This window comes from Mobula hypostoma, chromosome 4 (assembly GCF_963921235.1).
Source record: "Mobula hypostoma chromosome 4, sMobHyp1.1, whole genome shotgun sequence".
Lineage (NCBI taxonomy): Eukaryota > Metazoa > Chordata > Chondrichthyes > Myliobatiformes > Myliobatidae > Mobula > Mobula hypostoma.
This window is the reverse complement of record NC_086100.1, coordinates 36,294,614-36,309,405: the sequence shown is the minus strand read 5'-3', so window position 1 is coordinate 36,309,405 and position 14,792 is coordinate 36,294,614. Positions and strand designations below refer to the sequence as shown.

The window sequence follows — 14,792 nt, the reverse complement described above, 5'->3', positions numbered from 1 at the left end:
ATGGGGGCAAAATCGAAAATGGTGATGAAAGCAGGACTGAAAGTGTTATATTTGAATGCATGCAGTATACAGAATAAGGTAGATGATCGTGTGGCACAGTTAGAGATGGGATGGTACAACGTAGTGGGCATCACTGAGACGTGGCTGAAAGATGATCATAGTTGGGAACTTAACATCCAAGAATACTCCTTGTCACAAAAGGACAGGCAGGTAGGCAGAAGGGAGGAGGTGGCTCTGTTAGTAAAAAATGAAATCAAATCCTTAGAAAGGGGTGATATAGGATTGGGAGATATAGAATCCTTGTGGGTAGATTTAAGAAGCTGCAATGGTAAAAAAGACCCTGAATAGAATTACACACAGGCCCCTGAACAATAGCCTGGATGTGAGATACAAATTGCAACAGGACCTAGAAAAGGCATGTAAAAATGACAATATTACAATAGTCATCAGGGATTTCAATATGCAGGAAGCTTGGGAAAATCATATTGGTTCTGGATCCCAAGAGAGGGAATTTGTACTTGCCTACAAGATGGTTTGTGGTTGAGTCAACTAGGGGAAAGGAAATTCTGAATTGGGTGCTGTGTAACGAAACGGGTATGATTAGGGAGCTTAAGGTAAAAGAACTTAAGGAGGCAGTGATCATGATGTAGATCACCCTACAGTTTGGAGGAATGGGCAAAGAAATGGCATGTATAATATAGTGTAGGGAAATATATTGTCATGTACTTTGGTAGAAGGAGTAAACGTAGGCTAATTTCTAAATAGAGAGACAATTAAAAAAATCAGAGGTGCAAAGGGTCTTGGGAGTCCTTGTGCAGGATTCCCAAAAGGTTAACTTGTAGGTGGAGTCAGTGGTAAGGAAGAGAAATACAATGTTAGTATTCGTTTTGAATATTTGAGCAAGGATGTCGTGCTGAGGCTTTATAAGGCATTGGTATTGCTCATGTTGTTCCATTGTTTAAAAAGGGTTCTAAGAGTAAACCTAGCAATTATCGGCCTGTGAGTTTGAATGTCAGTGGAGGGTAAATTGATGGAAAGTATTCTTAGAGATGGTATATATAATTATCTGGATAGACAGGGTCTGATTAGAAACAGTCAACATAGATTTGTGTGTGGAAGGTCATGTTTGACAAATCTTATTGAATTTTTTGAAGAGGTTACTAGGAAAGTTGACGAGGGTAAGGCGGTGGATGTTGTCTATATGGACTTCAGTAAGGCCTTTGACAAGGTTCGATACGGAAGGTTAGTTAGGAAGGTTCAATCATTAGGTATTAATATTGAAGTAGTAAAATGGATTCAACAGTGGCTGGATGGGAGATGCCAGAGAGTAGTGGTGGATAACTGTGTATCAGATTGGAGGCCGGTGACTAGTGGTGTGCCTCAGGGATCTGTACTGGGACCAATGTTGTTTGTCATATATATTAATGATCTAGATGATGGGGTGGTAAATTGGATTTGTAAGTATGCAGATGATTCTAAGATAGGTGGAGTTGTGGATAATGAAGTAGGTTGTCAAAGCTTGCAGAGAGATTTAGGCCAGTTAGAAGGGTGGGCTGAAAGATGGCAGATGGAGTTTAATGCCGATAAACGTGAGGTGCTACATTTTGGTAGGACTAATCAAAATAGGACATACATGGTAAATGGTAGGGCATTGAAGAATGCAGTAGAACAGAGGGATCTAGGAATAATGGTGCATAGTTCCCTGAAGGTGGAATCTCATGTGGATAGGGTGGTGAAGAAAGCTTTTGGTATGCTAGCCTTTATAAATCAGAGCACTGAGTACAGGAGTTGGGATGTAATGTTGAAATTGCACAAGGCATTGGTAAGGCCAAATTTGGAGTATTGTGTACAGTTCTGGTCACCAAATTATAGGAAAGATGCCAACAAAATAGAGAGAGTACAGAGAAGATTTACTAGAATGTTACCTGGGTTTCATCACCTAAGTTACAGAGAAAGGTTGAACAAGTTGGGTCTTTATTCTTTGGAGCATAGAAAGTTGAGGGGGGACTTGATAGAGGTATTTAAAATTATGAGGGGGATAGATAGAGTTGACGTGGATAGGCTTTTTCCATTGAGAATGAGGGAGATTCAAACAAGAGGACATGAGTTGAGAGTTAAAGGGCAAAAGTTTAGGGGTAACATAAGGGGGAACATCTTTACTCAGAAAGTGGTAGCTGTGTGGAATGAGCTTCCAGCAGAAGTGGTTGAGGCAGGTTCGATGTTGTCATTTAAAGTTAAAATGGATAGCTATATGGACAGGAAAGGAATGGAGGGTTATGGGCTGATTGCAGGTTGGTGGGACTAGGTGAGAGTAAGAGTTCTGCACGGACTAGAAGGGTGGAAATAGCCTATTTCCGTGCTGTAATTGTTATATAGTTGTATGGTCAGACCACACATATATGGAGTATTGTGAGCAATTTTAAGCTCCTATCTAAGAAAAGATGTGCTGGAATTTGAGAGGGTCCAGAATAGGTTCACGAGAATTATTCTGGGAATGAAAGGGTTAACATACAGTGTGATGAGTGTTTGATAGTTCTGGGCTTGTACTCACTACAGTTTAGAAGATTGAGGGATGATCTCATTGAAATCTATCGAATATTGAAAGGCCTAGGAAGAGTGGATGTTTCCTATAGTAGGGGATTCTTGGACAAGAGGGCACAAACTCAGAAAAGAAGGATGTCTCTTTAGAACAGAGATGAGGGACTTCCGGTAGAGCTCATGGAGTGAAGTCGTGTTCTTGACTCGCTCCATTACCTCTGAGTTTTTCTTCTTATGATCAGCTATATTTTAACTAACCATTAAGGTATCGACTTTTACAATACTTTGAAACAAACTGGGCTCTTCAATAATCGGATGTTTTTAAGGTCTGCTATGTCTAAGAATGGAAAAAATGGGAAAGACGGCAAACCTCCGGTTAGACCGAAAGGTACCGATCTTCCTCCGACTGAACCACTGGTGACTTTGAAAGCTATATCGGATCTAATTCAAAGGGAAATTTCAACCTCTATTACGGAACTGATTCGTTCGGAAATTTCAACTAATTTCCAGAAAGTTGCCGATTCAATCGATAAAATACAATTATCTATTACGGAACATCAGTCGGCTATATGTAATCTTCAAAAATCCACGCAACAAAATGAACTCAAGATGGGGAAAGTTGAAGAAACAATTACTATAATGAAGAAAAAACTTGACTTTCCGACCTTTAAAAACTCTGACTTTGAATCCAGAATGCGACGACAGAATCTTCGAATGATTGGTGTGCGTGAAGCTTTGGAGTCTGACAACCCTATGAAGTTTTTTTCTCAACTTTTAAAAGATGCATTTCCTACTGTATTTCCTGATCAACCACCGTTATTGGATCGTATTCACAGAGTTCCATCATGCTCGTCTAAGTCAGATAAACCTCGACATGTCATCTTACGTTTTCATTACTTTCAAGACAAGGAGAAACTGTTTCGATTCGTTCGATCTAAAGGTTACATTGATTTTTCGGATCTTAGTTTCCGATTCGTGGAGGATTTCAGTAAACCAATTTGGGATCAACAGGTTCGTTACGGATCTGTGATGTCGGAACTCTATAAGATGGATTTAAAACCAGCGCTGCTTTACCCAGCACGTCTAAGGATTCGTACGTTGGATGGAGCCCTCCGTTTTTTTGAATCTCCATCGGATGCCCAGAGTTATCTGGATCAATTTTCACCTTCAACATCTTAATCGTAATTTTTAACTATCTCCGTTTGATTGGAGGTTGTGAATCTGTTGGCCTTAATTTTTTTTTGCCTTATATGGGCAGAAAAGTTTATTTTTGATTCATTAATATGGTTTCTAAACTTTCTTTCTATCTGCGTCATTCCTTTCTTTTTCCCAGGGGATTCTGGGTGGTTATGTCCTCAGCGTCATTCTACGTATTTCCTTTGAGGCCTTAAATTTTGTAGTTTTTAAATTTACTTTTTTTGTAGGTTGTTATAACTAGTTTATGTTAATAATTTCATTTCTTTTTTTTTGTTTATTCATAGGGTCTGGGGTTTGTTGCGGTTTTTTATATTTTCTGGCTTTTTCTCTGTTATATTAAGTGTTTGTTTTAATTGATTTACTTTTTTTAATTCTTTTACTGTTTTATAATTTGCTGATCTTTTTTACATTTACACTTTTTTTTAGTGAGCATCTATCGGAAATCATGGGGGTAGTTTTAGTGCTTGCTTCTTTCCGGCTGGTCTGTTTTAGATCTAGCCTTGGAGTCATGGGGTGGGGGTGGTGGGAGGGGCTTCACGTTTTAGTTTTTTTCTTCTTGGGCTATTTACACTATTGAAGTATTGGCTGCGTTCTCCTTCGCGGTATCTCTTGCTTGTTCTGTTCCCTTTCCGGGTTCGTGGGTCGAGCCTATCGTCAATCCTCCTTTTTGCGGGTTGACTTTAGGGTTTATGGAGTCTATTATTAATTTTGTCTCCTGGAATACTAATGGTCTGAATCATCCTATTAAAAGGAAAAAAGTTTTTAAAGTGTTCCGGAGACTTAAAGCACAAATTCTATTTTTACAAGAGACCCATGTGCGGAGGTGGGGCAGACTACGTTTTTTTGAATTCTGGAAGAGACAACAGTTTCATTCGAACTCTAACGCTAAGATTCGAGGCGTCTCTATTTTTATAGACTCCTCAGTTACTTTTATACAACATGATATTATCTCTGATCCAAATGGTAGATTTCTACTGGTTAGTGGTTTACTATTTAATAAAAAGGTAGTTTTGGTTAATGTTTATGCTCCCAATATGGATTGTCCGGAATTTTATAAATCATTATTCAATCAGTTCCCGAATTTGAATGAGCTTTCATTGATCTGGGGCGGAGATTTTAATACCTGTTTATCTCCAGCTTTGGACCGTTCGGCTCCTCTACGGACCTTACCTAATAAATCTGCAACTTTGATTAATTCATTCCTCTCTGATTCTGGGTCGATGGACATTTGACGTTTTTTGCATCCTCAGGAAAAAGATCTTTTTTTTTCACATGTTCACCATTCCTATTCAAGAATTGATTATTTCTTTATTGACTCTCGTCTTATTTCTTCAGTGATTAAATGTGATTATGACTCTATAACCATTTCGGATCATGCTCCTCTTAAGCTTTCTATTAAAATTCAGGCCAATACACAAAGTAATAGACAATGGCGTTTTAATTCGCTGTTACTTCAGGACTCGGATTTTGTTAACTTTATGAATGAACAAATTGATCTTTTTTTTACAATCAACTATACAGAGGATATTTCTGTGAACATTCTTTGGGATACTTTTAAAGCTTATATTGGTGGTCAGATTATCTCGTATTCTGCTGCTTTGAGGAAGAAGCTGAAGCAGGAGGAGTTGGTAATTGTGGACAAGATTAAGGAAGTTGATAAGAAATATGTTATAGCTCCCTCTGAGGAGTTATATAAACAAAGAACTGAACTTCAAATGGAACACAGTTTATTACTTCTGTCCAATTAAAGAAAACAAGAAGTGAATTTTATGTACACAGTGATAAAATTGGCAAACTTGGCTAACCAATTGAAATCTAATTATACTAAGTCTCAAATTAATCAGATTTATAATCAAAATGATCGACTGATACTTGATCATGCGGGGATTAATCAAACCTTTTTTGATTTTTATTCTTCCTTATATCAATCAGAGTCCTCTCGAGATTCTAAATATATGAATGATTTTTTAGATAACCTAGAACTCCCTGGGATTTCACAGGATATGTCTTCTATGCTAGATACTCCCATTACCACTGATGAGAATAAGAATGTTATTTCCTCTATGAACCTGGGGAAAGCTCCTGGCCCTGATGGGTTTACCGCAGAATTTTATAAATGTTTTGCATCTTCATTAATCCCGTGGTTCTGCAGGGTTTTCGAGGCTTCATTAAAACTGGGTAAACTTCCCGAATCTTTCAATAGAGCGTCAATCTCTCTAATATTAAAGAAGGATAAAGATCCTGCTCAATGTGCATCTTATAGACCAATATCTTTATTAAATGTTGATTCTAAAGTTTTTTCTAAATTATTAGCAAACAGATTAGAAAAAGTACTTCCTTTTATTATTTCGGAAGACCAAACGGGTTTTATTAAAGGTCGTTACTCTTTCTATAACATACGTACACTGTTAAATATTGTTTATACCCCCTCACAAAATGTTCCTGAGTGTGTTATCTCTTTAGATGCTGAGAAAGCTTTTGATAGAGTAGAATGGCCTTACTTATTTAAGGTGCTTGAAATGTTTAATTTTAGCTCGAAATTTATATCCTGGATCAAACTGTTATATCATTCTCCTGTAGCCTCGGTCCGTACTAATTCTTTAAGCTCACCTTTCTTCCCTCTTTTTCGAGGTACTCGACAAGGCTGTCCTCTTAGTCCTTTATTATTTGATATTGCATTAGAACCTCTTGCAATTGCCATTCGAGAATCTCCAAATATTACTGGGATAACTCGGGGCTTAAAGTCCCATAAAATATCACTCTATGCTGATGACTTACTTTTATATATTTCTAATCCTCAAAAATCCATCCCTGCTGTTTTAGATTTATTAGCACAATGTAGTCTTTTTTCAGGTTATAAATTAAATCTTAGTAAGAGTGAACTTTTCCCAATTAATAAACAACTTCCCTTATATCACAACTTTCCGTTTAAATTGATTAATAATTATTTTTCATATCTTGGGATTAAAGTTACTTGTAAACACAAAGATTTATTTAAGATTAATCTTTTACCCTTAATTGACCATATTACTCAACTTTCATCTAAATGGTTTCCATTATATTTAACTTTGATTGGTCGTATTAATGCAGTTAAGATGTTTTTTTGACAAAATTTTTATATATATTTCAGGCATTACCGATTTTTGTTCCAAAATCTTTTTTTGATAAAGTTGACTCAAAAATTTTTTCATTTATTTGGCAAAATAAAAACCCGAGATTGGGTAAAATACATTTACAGAAAGCTAAGAGAGATGGAGGTTTAGCATTACCTAACTTTAGATTCTATTATTGGGCAATTAATATTCGACATATGAAATTTTGGTTACTTGCCCAGGATATACTATCCATTCCTAAATGGGTAGTATTGGAATTACAATCTGCTCAGGGCTATACACTTAGCTCTATTTTAGGTTCCTCTCTTCCTTTTGATTTGAAACACCTTAAACAGGTCTCTAACCCGATAGTTAAATATACCTTACGTATTTAGTTTCAATTCAGAAAATTTTTTGATCTTAACCAATTTGGGCTAACGATTCCTCTTTTAGGTAACATATTTTTTCCTCCCCCTTTCACGAATCGTGCTTTTCAAATTTGGAAGACTAAGGGTATTTCACGGTTTTTGGATTTATTTTTAGATGGTTCCCTTATGTCTTTTGAACAATTATCTAATAAATATAATTTATCAAGAATACATTTTTTTAGATATTTACAAGTTAGAAATTTCCTAAGTACTGTACTTTCTTCCTTTCCAATGCTTCCTCCTACATATATTTGAGATACTATAATTAACCTTAATCCATGTCAGAAAGATGCATCGGCTATGATTTATAATATTATTATGAAACTTAGGAAAGCTCCATTTGATAAGATTAGGGTAGATTGGGAACAGGAATTGGGCTCTATCATTTCCGTGGATGACTGGGGGCAGATTTTACAATTAGTCAATACTTCCTCTATCTGTGCTAAACATTCCCTAATTCAATTTAAAGTTGTTTATAGAGCACATATGTCCAAAGATAAATTAGCTAGTTTTTGTCCTCATATTAATCCTTTTTGTGATAGATGTCTGGGGCAGATAGCCTCTCTAACTCATATGTTTTGGTCTTGTCCTGCTCTGGAAACTTTTTGGAGAGACATTTTTAATATTATCTCAAAGGTATTGAATATAGATATCTCTCCTCACCCTATTACTGCTATCTTTGGAATACCTAAAACTTCCAGTAATCTTTCTCCTTCAGCCCGTAGAATGATTGCATTTCTTACTTTAATGGCAAAAAGATGTATCTTACAACATTGGAAAGAGCTTAATGCTCCATCTACCTTTTTTTGGTTTTCTCAGACGATATTATGCTTGAATTTGGAGAAAATTAGAAGCAACCTTTATGATTCCTCACTTAAATTTGAACAGACCTGGAGATCTTTTATTCAATATTTTCATTTAATGTAATTTTTTTTCTTCCCCTTTTTGCTCCATATTTATATTCCCTTCTTGTTTTTTTCTACTGTTTTTAATGGAGTTCGAGTTTGAGGATGTGATTTTAAGTCTTTTAACTCTACTTGTTTCCAAGTTAGCCCATTGCTTTGCTTTGCTTTTAGTTTAGATGCACGGTGGTTTTTTTTTGGGGGGTTTTTGGGTTTTTTTTTTCCTTTTTCTATTGATATATATATATATATATATAAATTAGTATACCATTATGATACCTTATTATTTTATGTTTAAATTACATTGTTTGTATCATTTCTTTTCTGTTTTAATATCTCCTGTAATTTTATTATATTCTAACAATGTATTAGTGCCTATATGGCTTACCTTTTGTATACTTATTTAATAAAAAGATTTAAGAAGAAAGAGAACAGAGATGAGGAGGAAATTCTTTAGCCAGAGGGTGGGGAAATGATTGCCACAGCTGGCTATGGAAGCCAAGTCATTGAGTATAATAAAGTGGATATTGATAGGTTCTTGGTTAGTAAAGGTGTCAGAGGTTACGGGGAGAAGGCAGCAGACTGGGATTGAGAGGGTTAATAAGTCAGTCATGATGGAATGCTGGAGCAGACTCGATGGACCGAATGACATATTTCTGCTCCTATGTCTTATGGTTTTATGGTCTTCAGAGTTCTGTGAAGGAATTTCTGGATCTATGACTCTAAAATTTCCATATGGATATCTTTAATCAACATAAGCGTGTTTTATAATGGCACTATATATATATGGCAAGGCTTATACTTTACTTTTTATAGTTTTAAAATTCTCTGAAAGAATAAGGAAAACTCGGTGGCCACTTTATTAGGTACTTTCTGTAGCCACTGAGTGTATGTGTGTGGTCTTTTGCTGCTGTAGCTATTTCTTTCAAGGTTTGATGTGTTGTGCGTTCAAAGTTGCTCTTCTGCACACCACTGTTGTAACACTGGTTACTTGAGTTAAAGTCGCCTTCCTGTCTAGCTTGAACTAGTCTGGCCATTCTACCCTGACCTCTCTCATTAGACGAACATTTTTTTTTTGCCCACAGAAATGTTGCTCACTAGATTTTTTCTGGTTTTTTGCATCATTTTCTGCAAACTCTAGAGACAGTTGTATGTGAAAATCCCAGGAGATCAGCAGTTTCTGTGATACTGTACTCAAACCACCCCACCTGGCACCAAGTATCATTCCATGGTCAAAGTCACTTAGATCACATTTCTTTCCCATTCTGATGTTTGGTCTGAAGAAAAAATTAGTCTATTGACCCTGTCTGCATGCTTTTATGCGTTGAGTTGCTGCCGCATGATTGGCTGATTAGATATTTGCATTAAGGAACAGGTGTGCAGGAGTACTCTGAGAGGCCACTGAATGTATACAAAAACTGTCTGATTCAGTAATGGCAGACCTCGAGCCTAAACCCCTTGTTTCACCTTATTTCAAGGGAGATTTGGGACAGACTTCTTCTGTGATCAAGATGTCAACTGGGGATGAAGAAGTTGAGGAGTTTGAATACTAGGTTGTTCATATCCAAACCAAATAAATGCTGGTGCGTGTCCCTTACAGATGGTGGTCCCTGGTGATGAGAGTGTCCAACAAGATATGGCCTTTTGTGTTAGAAATTCTGGCCTTATATCAATTTACTTTCAGTTTTTAAAAGTAAAATTCCACTATGCAAAAATATAACTGAGTGCATTGGCATAAGTTCCTTTGTCTAGTATCTTAAAAATTTAAATTGATTTCAATTATTAAGTAGAAGTAGTAAATAGATTTCAAACTCACCTTATGACCATCAGGTTGCTACAAGTCAGAATCAAGCTGCTGATATTGCTTAGGGAACAATCAGTAAATGAGTTTTCACTTAAATCAAGATGAGTTATTTTTTGGGTTGTACTGAGTGCTGCCATTAGCCTGTAGCTGCATCCATCAGTGAGGAGTGTTCGCTTTAACCTAGAGATCAAAAACCAAAAGAAAACCGAATTGAAGCTTATGTTCGGATAAATGCCGAAGCACCAGGCTATTTTCCCGACTTAAGTTATTAAGGGTGACTATAATGGAGTTGGTGGTTTCTTTCTCTGGTTTACTTCACTTCTCAATTTCCTCACCCCATACAACTGTGCAAGTGAATCACACTCTGAGATTAGATCGGGATTCCTGTCAGATTCTGTTGCTGTACCAGTCATAGTTAATGCCCCTGTTCAGTACTGCAAAATAGTTCTCACATTTGCAGATTTACGAGCTCTGTAAACACCACTGCCATAAAAACCACGTGAACTAGAAATGACACACATAGAGTGCCCAGATCTATGGCTTGGAAAGATTCCATTTAGCTCACTATTGGCTCCTGAAAGAGCAGCTCCCCCGAGTCCAACACCACCCCCCCCAACTTATTTCCCTGCAACTCAATTTCCTTCACGTGCCCATTTGCTCCCCTTTGATTCTTCCGCCACACTCCTATACTAAGGGATAACTTACAGGAGCCATTTCAGCTTTGGAATTTGGGATAAAACTGGAGCACTCGGTAAAAGTCCACATGGTCGTGGGGAGAAGTTGCTGACTGTACCAAGGCAACACCTGAAGTCGGGATTGAACTTGGGTTAATACAGCTGTGAACTGTGTTCATAATAACTGCTGTTCCACCATGTCACCCACTGCTAGTGGAAGGGGAGAAAATTCCAATCAACCTAATGTTGACATGAAGGCTTCATAGAATCAAAAAAAAACTACAAAATTCCTTTGCAGACCTAAACTTGCTAAGTAGCAATAATAGGTTCAACTCTCCCTCAGAAATTAATTCTATCAAAATCACTAGTACTGAATTTCAGATACATAGAAACATAGAAAATAGGTGCAGGAGTAGGCCATTCAGCCCTTCGAGCCTGCACCACCATTCAGTACGATCATGGCTGATCATCCAACTCAGAAACCTGTACCTGCCTTCTCTCTATACCCCCTGATCCCTTTAGCCACAAGTGCCTGATCTAACTCCCTCTTAAATATAGCCAATGAACTGGCCTCAACTGTTTCCTGTGGCAAAGGATTCCACAGATTTACCACTCTCTGTGTGAAGTAGTTTTTCCTCATCTCGGTCCTAAAAGGCTTCCCCTTTATCCTCAAACTGTGACCCCTCGTTCTGGACTTTCCCAACATCGGGAACAATCTTCTTGCATCTAGCCTGTCCAATCCCTTTAGAATTTTATACATTTCAATCAGATCCCCCCTCAATCTTCTAAATTCCAGAGAGTATAATCCTAGTCGATCCAGTCTTTCATCATATGAAAGTCCTGCCATCCCAGGAATCAATCTGGTGAACCTTCTTTGTACTCCCTCTATGGTAAGACTGTCTTTCCTCAGATTAGGGGACCAAAACTGCACACAATACTCCAGGTGTGGTCTCACCAAAGCCTTGTACAACTGCAGTAGTACCTCCCTGCTCCTGCACTCGAATCCTCTCGCTATAAATGCCAGCATATCATTCGCCTTTTTCACCGCCTGCTGTACTTGCATGCCCACTTTCAATGACTGGTGTAGAATGACACCCAGGTCTCGTTGCACCTCCCCTTTTCCTAATCGGCCACCATTCAGATAATAATCTGTTTTCCTGTTGCTGTACAAGTGTACAACAGTCTCATGCCACTGTTTATTGGATCTAGTGCTGCTCATGGGGGCTGCAAGCTCATGACGCACCATGACCATGAAGCACCAAGTGAAGTTATTTAGTTTATTGTGGCCTGACATCTTTCTGAGAGTGTGATCCATTAAGTTCCATTCCTGCACTCCTTCACTTTGCCTTGTAAAAGCTTCCTCTTCGCTTGCACCCATTTTCCCTCTGAAACATCTTTTGAGGAGTGCTTGCCAAAAAAAAACAATTATTACATGGACTTCCTTTTACTTCTCTAGTTTATCTCCTAATTTTCTGCAATGCCTATACTTTTGTTGTTGATCCTCCTGTCGGTGGTAACAGTTTCTCCTGACATATTTCTGAACACCTTTATTAAACAACTGTCCAAACTACATTCCATTAAGAATAATCCCAGATAAGAACAGTCTCATCTTACATATTCTCACATTTTCAAGATGTTTTAATAAACTTTCCTTGCATCTTTCCGAGGGCCGTGATGCTTTGCAACTAAATACAATTGATTGTTTTGCAGAAAGGATAAATTTCTCACAAGCAGTCAGCTTCAGAATTGTTCAGCCAATTTCATGCACTTTGCTACATTATATAGCTGCTGCAACTGAGGTTCTATACATTGGGGTCCTCCCGTTTCTGCTGATGTTACCTCCCACCAGTGAAAGCTCTTTCTCTCACATGGATTGACAAGAACTGCCTAGCTTTTCCAGAATACAACAGTGCATCAAGACATGGCTACTAGAAGATTCTCCAACTAAGAAGAATGAAGTTTAGAAGAATGAGAGGGTGGGGAGGGATATCTCATTGAAACCTATTGAATATTGAAAGGCCTAGATAGAGTGGACGCGGAGAGGATTTTTCTATAGTAGGGGAGTCCAAGATCAGAGGGCACACCCTCAGAATAGAAGGATGTCCCTCTAGAACAGAGGACTTTCTTCAGCCAGAGGCTGGTGAATCTGTGGAATTTATTTCACACATGACTGTGGAGGCCAGGTCTTTGGGCATATTTAAAGCCGAGGTTGATAGGTTCTTGATTAGTCAGCAGTGTCAAAGGTTGGAGGAGAAGGCAGGAGAATGGAGTTCAGAGGGATAATGAATCAGCCATGATGGAATTGCAGAGCAGATTCGAAGGGCCGAATGGCCTCACTCTGCTCCTATGTGTTATGGTCTTGTCTTATGTTTATTACAGGAAAAATCACAGATTCTTTGTCAAAACATGACCGTGAAATATGAGCAAGTTGTCTTCTAAACTTTCTGGCAATTTGAAGTGAGCAGGTGAGTGTTTCTTTGAATATTGTTGTAAGTGATAAATTTCTGTAATGTTCCTGGTGTGATTTATAGGTGGATTTATAAAGTTAAGAAAGCAGTGCTCAATCTGACAAAAAATGTGCCAGGTTCTAATGTTTTTTAATTTGAATTCTGTGTGTCCACTTGGGCTGATACCTAAATTAGGGCTGACTGGAAAATTATGATCCTTGAGTACTCCTTTGATTCTACAACATTTCTATTCACACTGAGAAATAGGGCAGGGAGATCAGCATCTCACTATCTGGTTCATAAAGAGCTTTCAATTGTTACTGCCCTGGGTTACCCTACTATATAATTAGCAACTGAATACCTCTGCTCTTGAATATAAGCTATACAGCCTACAGGAACTAGAGACCAGTCATTATTCTGAAAGAATGTCTAGAGCATATTATAATTTTGACATTACTTTATCTACTATTTCATTAAAACATTAATTCATTTATTTTTAATTATTATAAGCTAAATAGCTCATTTACTTATTTAAAATTTAATAGCTTCTTTCATTTAAAGGTCATTTCACACTATTACATCATTTTGAAGTTCATCGAAGTTTAACTAAACTGTAAAACTTATTAGAACATGTCTAGCACTATCGTCTGATTTTCTTACAGGTTGCCAGTATAACGATAGATGTTTACTGCTTCATAAACTGTCAATAACTTGATTAAAATAACATAGAAACCATTCCTTTATTGCCCATGCCAAAGAATGTAACAGCAGTAGGTAATGTTGAAATGTTATAGGAGTTAGCTTTATTATAGTGTGCAGGGCCGGATTTAGTGGGGCCAGGGTCCCTGGGCTGGAGGCCCTGATGGGCCCCTGCCGACACTGTAAAAATGCTGCTGTACCAAGCAAAAAAAGGGCAAGAACAAGAGCAAAGGTCGTACTGGTCTAAATATCAAAGCTGTGGACCAAGACTTTGGTTTAGTACAACACGTAGGCTATAAACTTACAGGCTTTAAAAGGGAGGACAGAAAGTATTGCAGATTCTTAGTTTGAAGGACAGCATCTAAAGCACTCAAAAATTGACCTAGGCTTAGTTGGCTTAGTAAAGTTATGAGGGAGACGAAGTATGATGTACCCAGTCTTAAATCTTTATTTAGCTATTGCTGCACATAGCATAGGCCTTATTTCTCAAATGATGCCAAAGCATTTTTATCTAGGTATTTTTCTCAACCGTGTGTTCTGAGAAAGTAAAATGGAAACGAGAGACAAAAAGGCCAAGAGAGATGGCACGATGGCAAACTAGGAAACTTGACAATACTCCAACAATTTTTTTGAAAAATGAGATCTAGCACACACTAACCTATTGCTGTGCTGTGTGGCTTGCAGAGTAAAGACCACTTATTACTTACTAGGTTTGTAAACAGTCGACTATTAGCCTATTGCCACAAAAACAGGAACAGCAATGACACACAAGCCTAGATATTTACAAAGTCAGGTGCTTGTTTTTCAAAATTAAAGCCTAGTTCTTCTGGATTCCTTCGCAGCAAAGTCCTTGATCAGATCACTAAGATCCAGTTTCCGAACAAGATCACTTTCAAGTGACAGAGTAAGATGATTCAGCTTGTCCTGTCCCATTGTGGATCTGAGCCCATTCTTCACTAGCTTGAGCTTGGAGAAAGATTGCTCACCACTTGCACTTGTGACAGGGAGAGT

The 14,792-nt window shown here is 37.8% G+C and overlaps 1 protein-coding gene across 1 annotated transcript in view; it reads right to left on the bottom strand.

The window, feature by feature from the left end:
- Positions 1 to 14,792, bottom strand: part of LOC134345928 (NACHT, LRR and PYD domains-containing protein 3-like) — a 66,213-nt gene that overhangs the window by 2,670 nt on the left and 48,751 nt on the right. Inside the window, exon 9 of the mRNA XM_063047280.1 lies at positions 9,974 to 10,141. Coding sequence (XP_062903350.1) covers positions 9,974 to 10,141 — 168 coding nt within the window. The remainder of the gene's footprint in view (positions 1 to 9,973; positions 10,142 to 14,792) is intronic.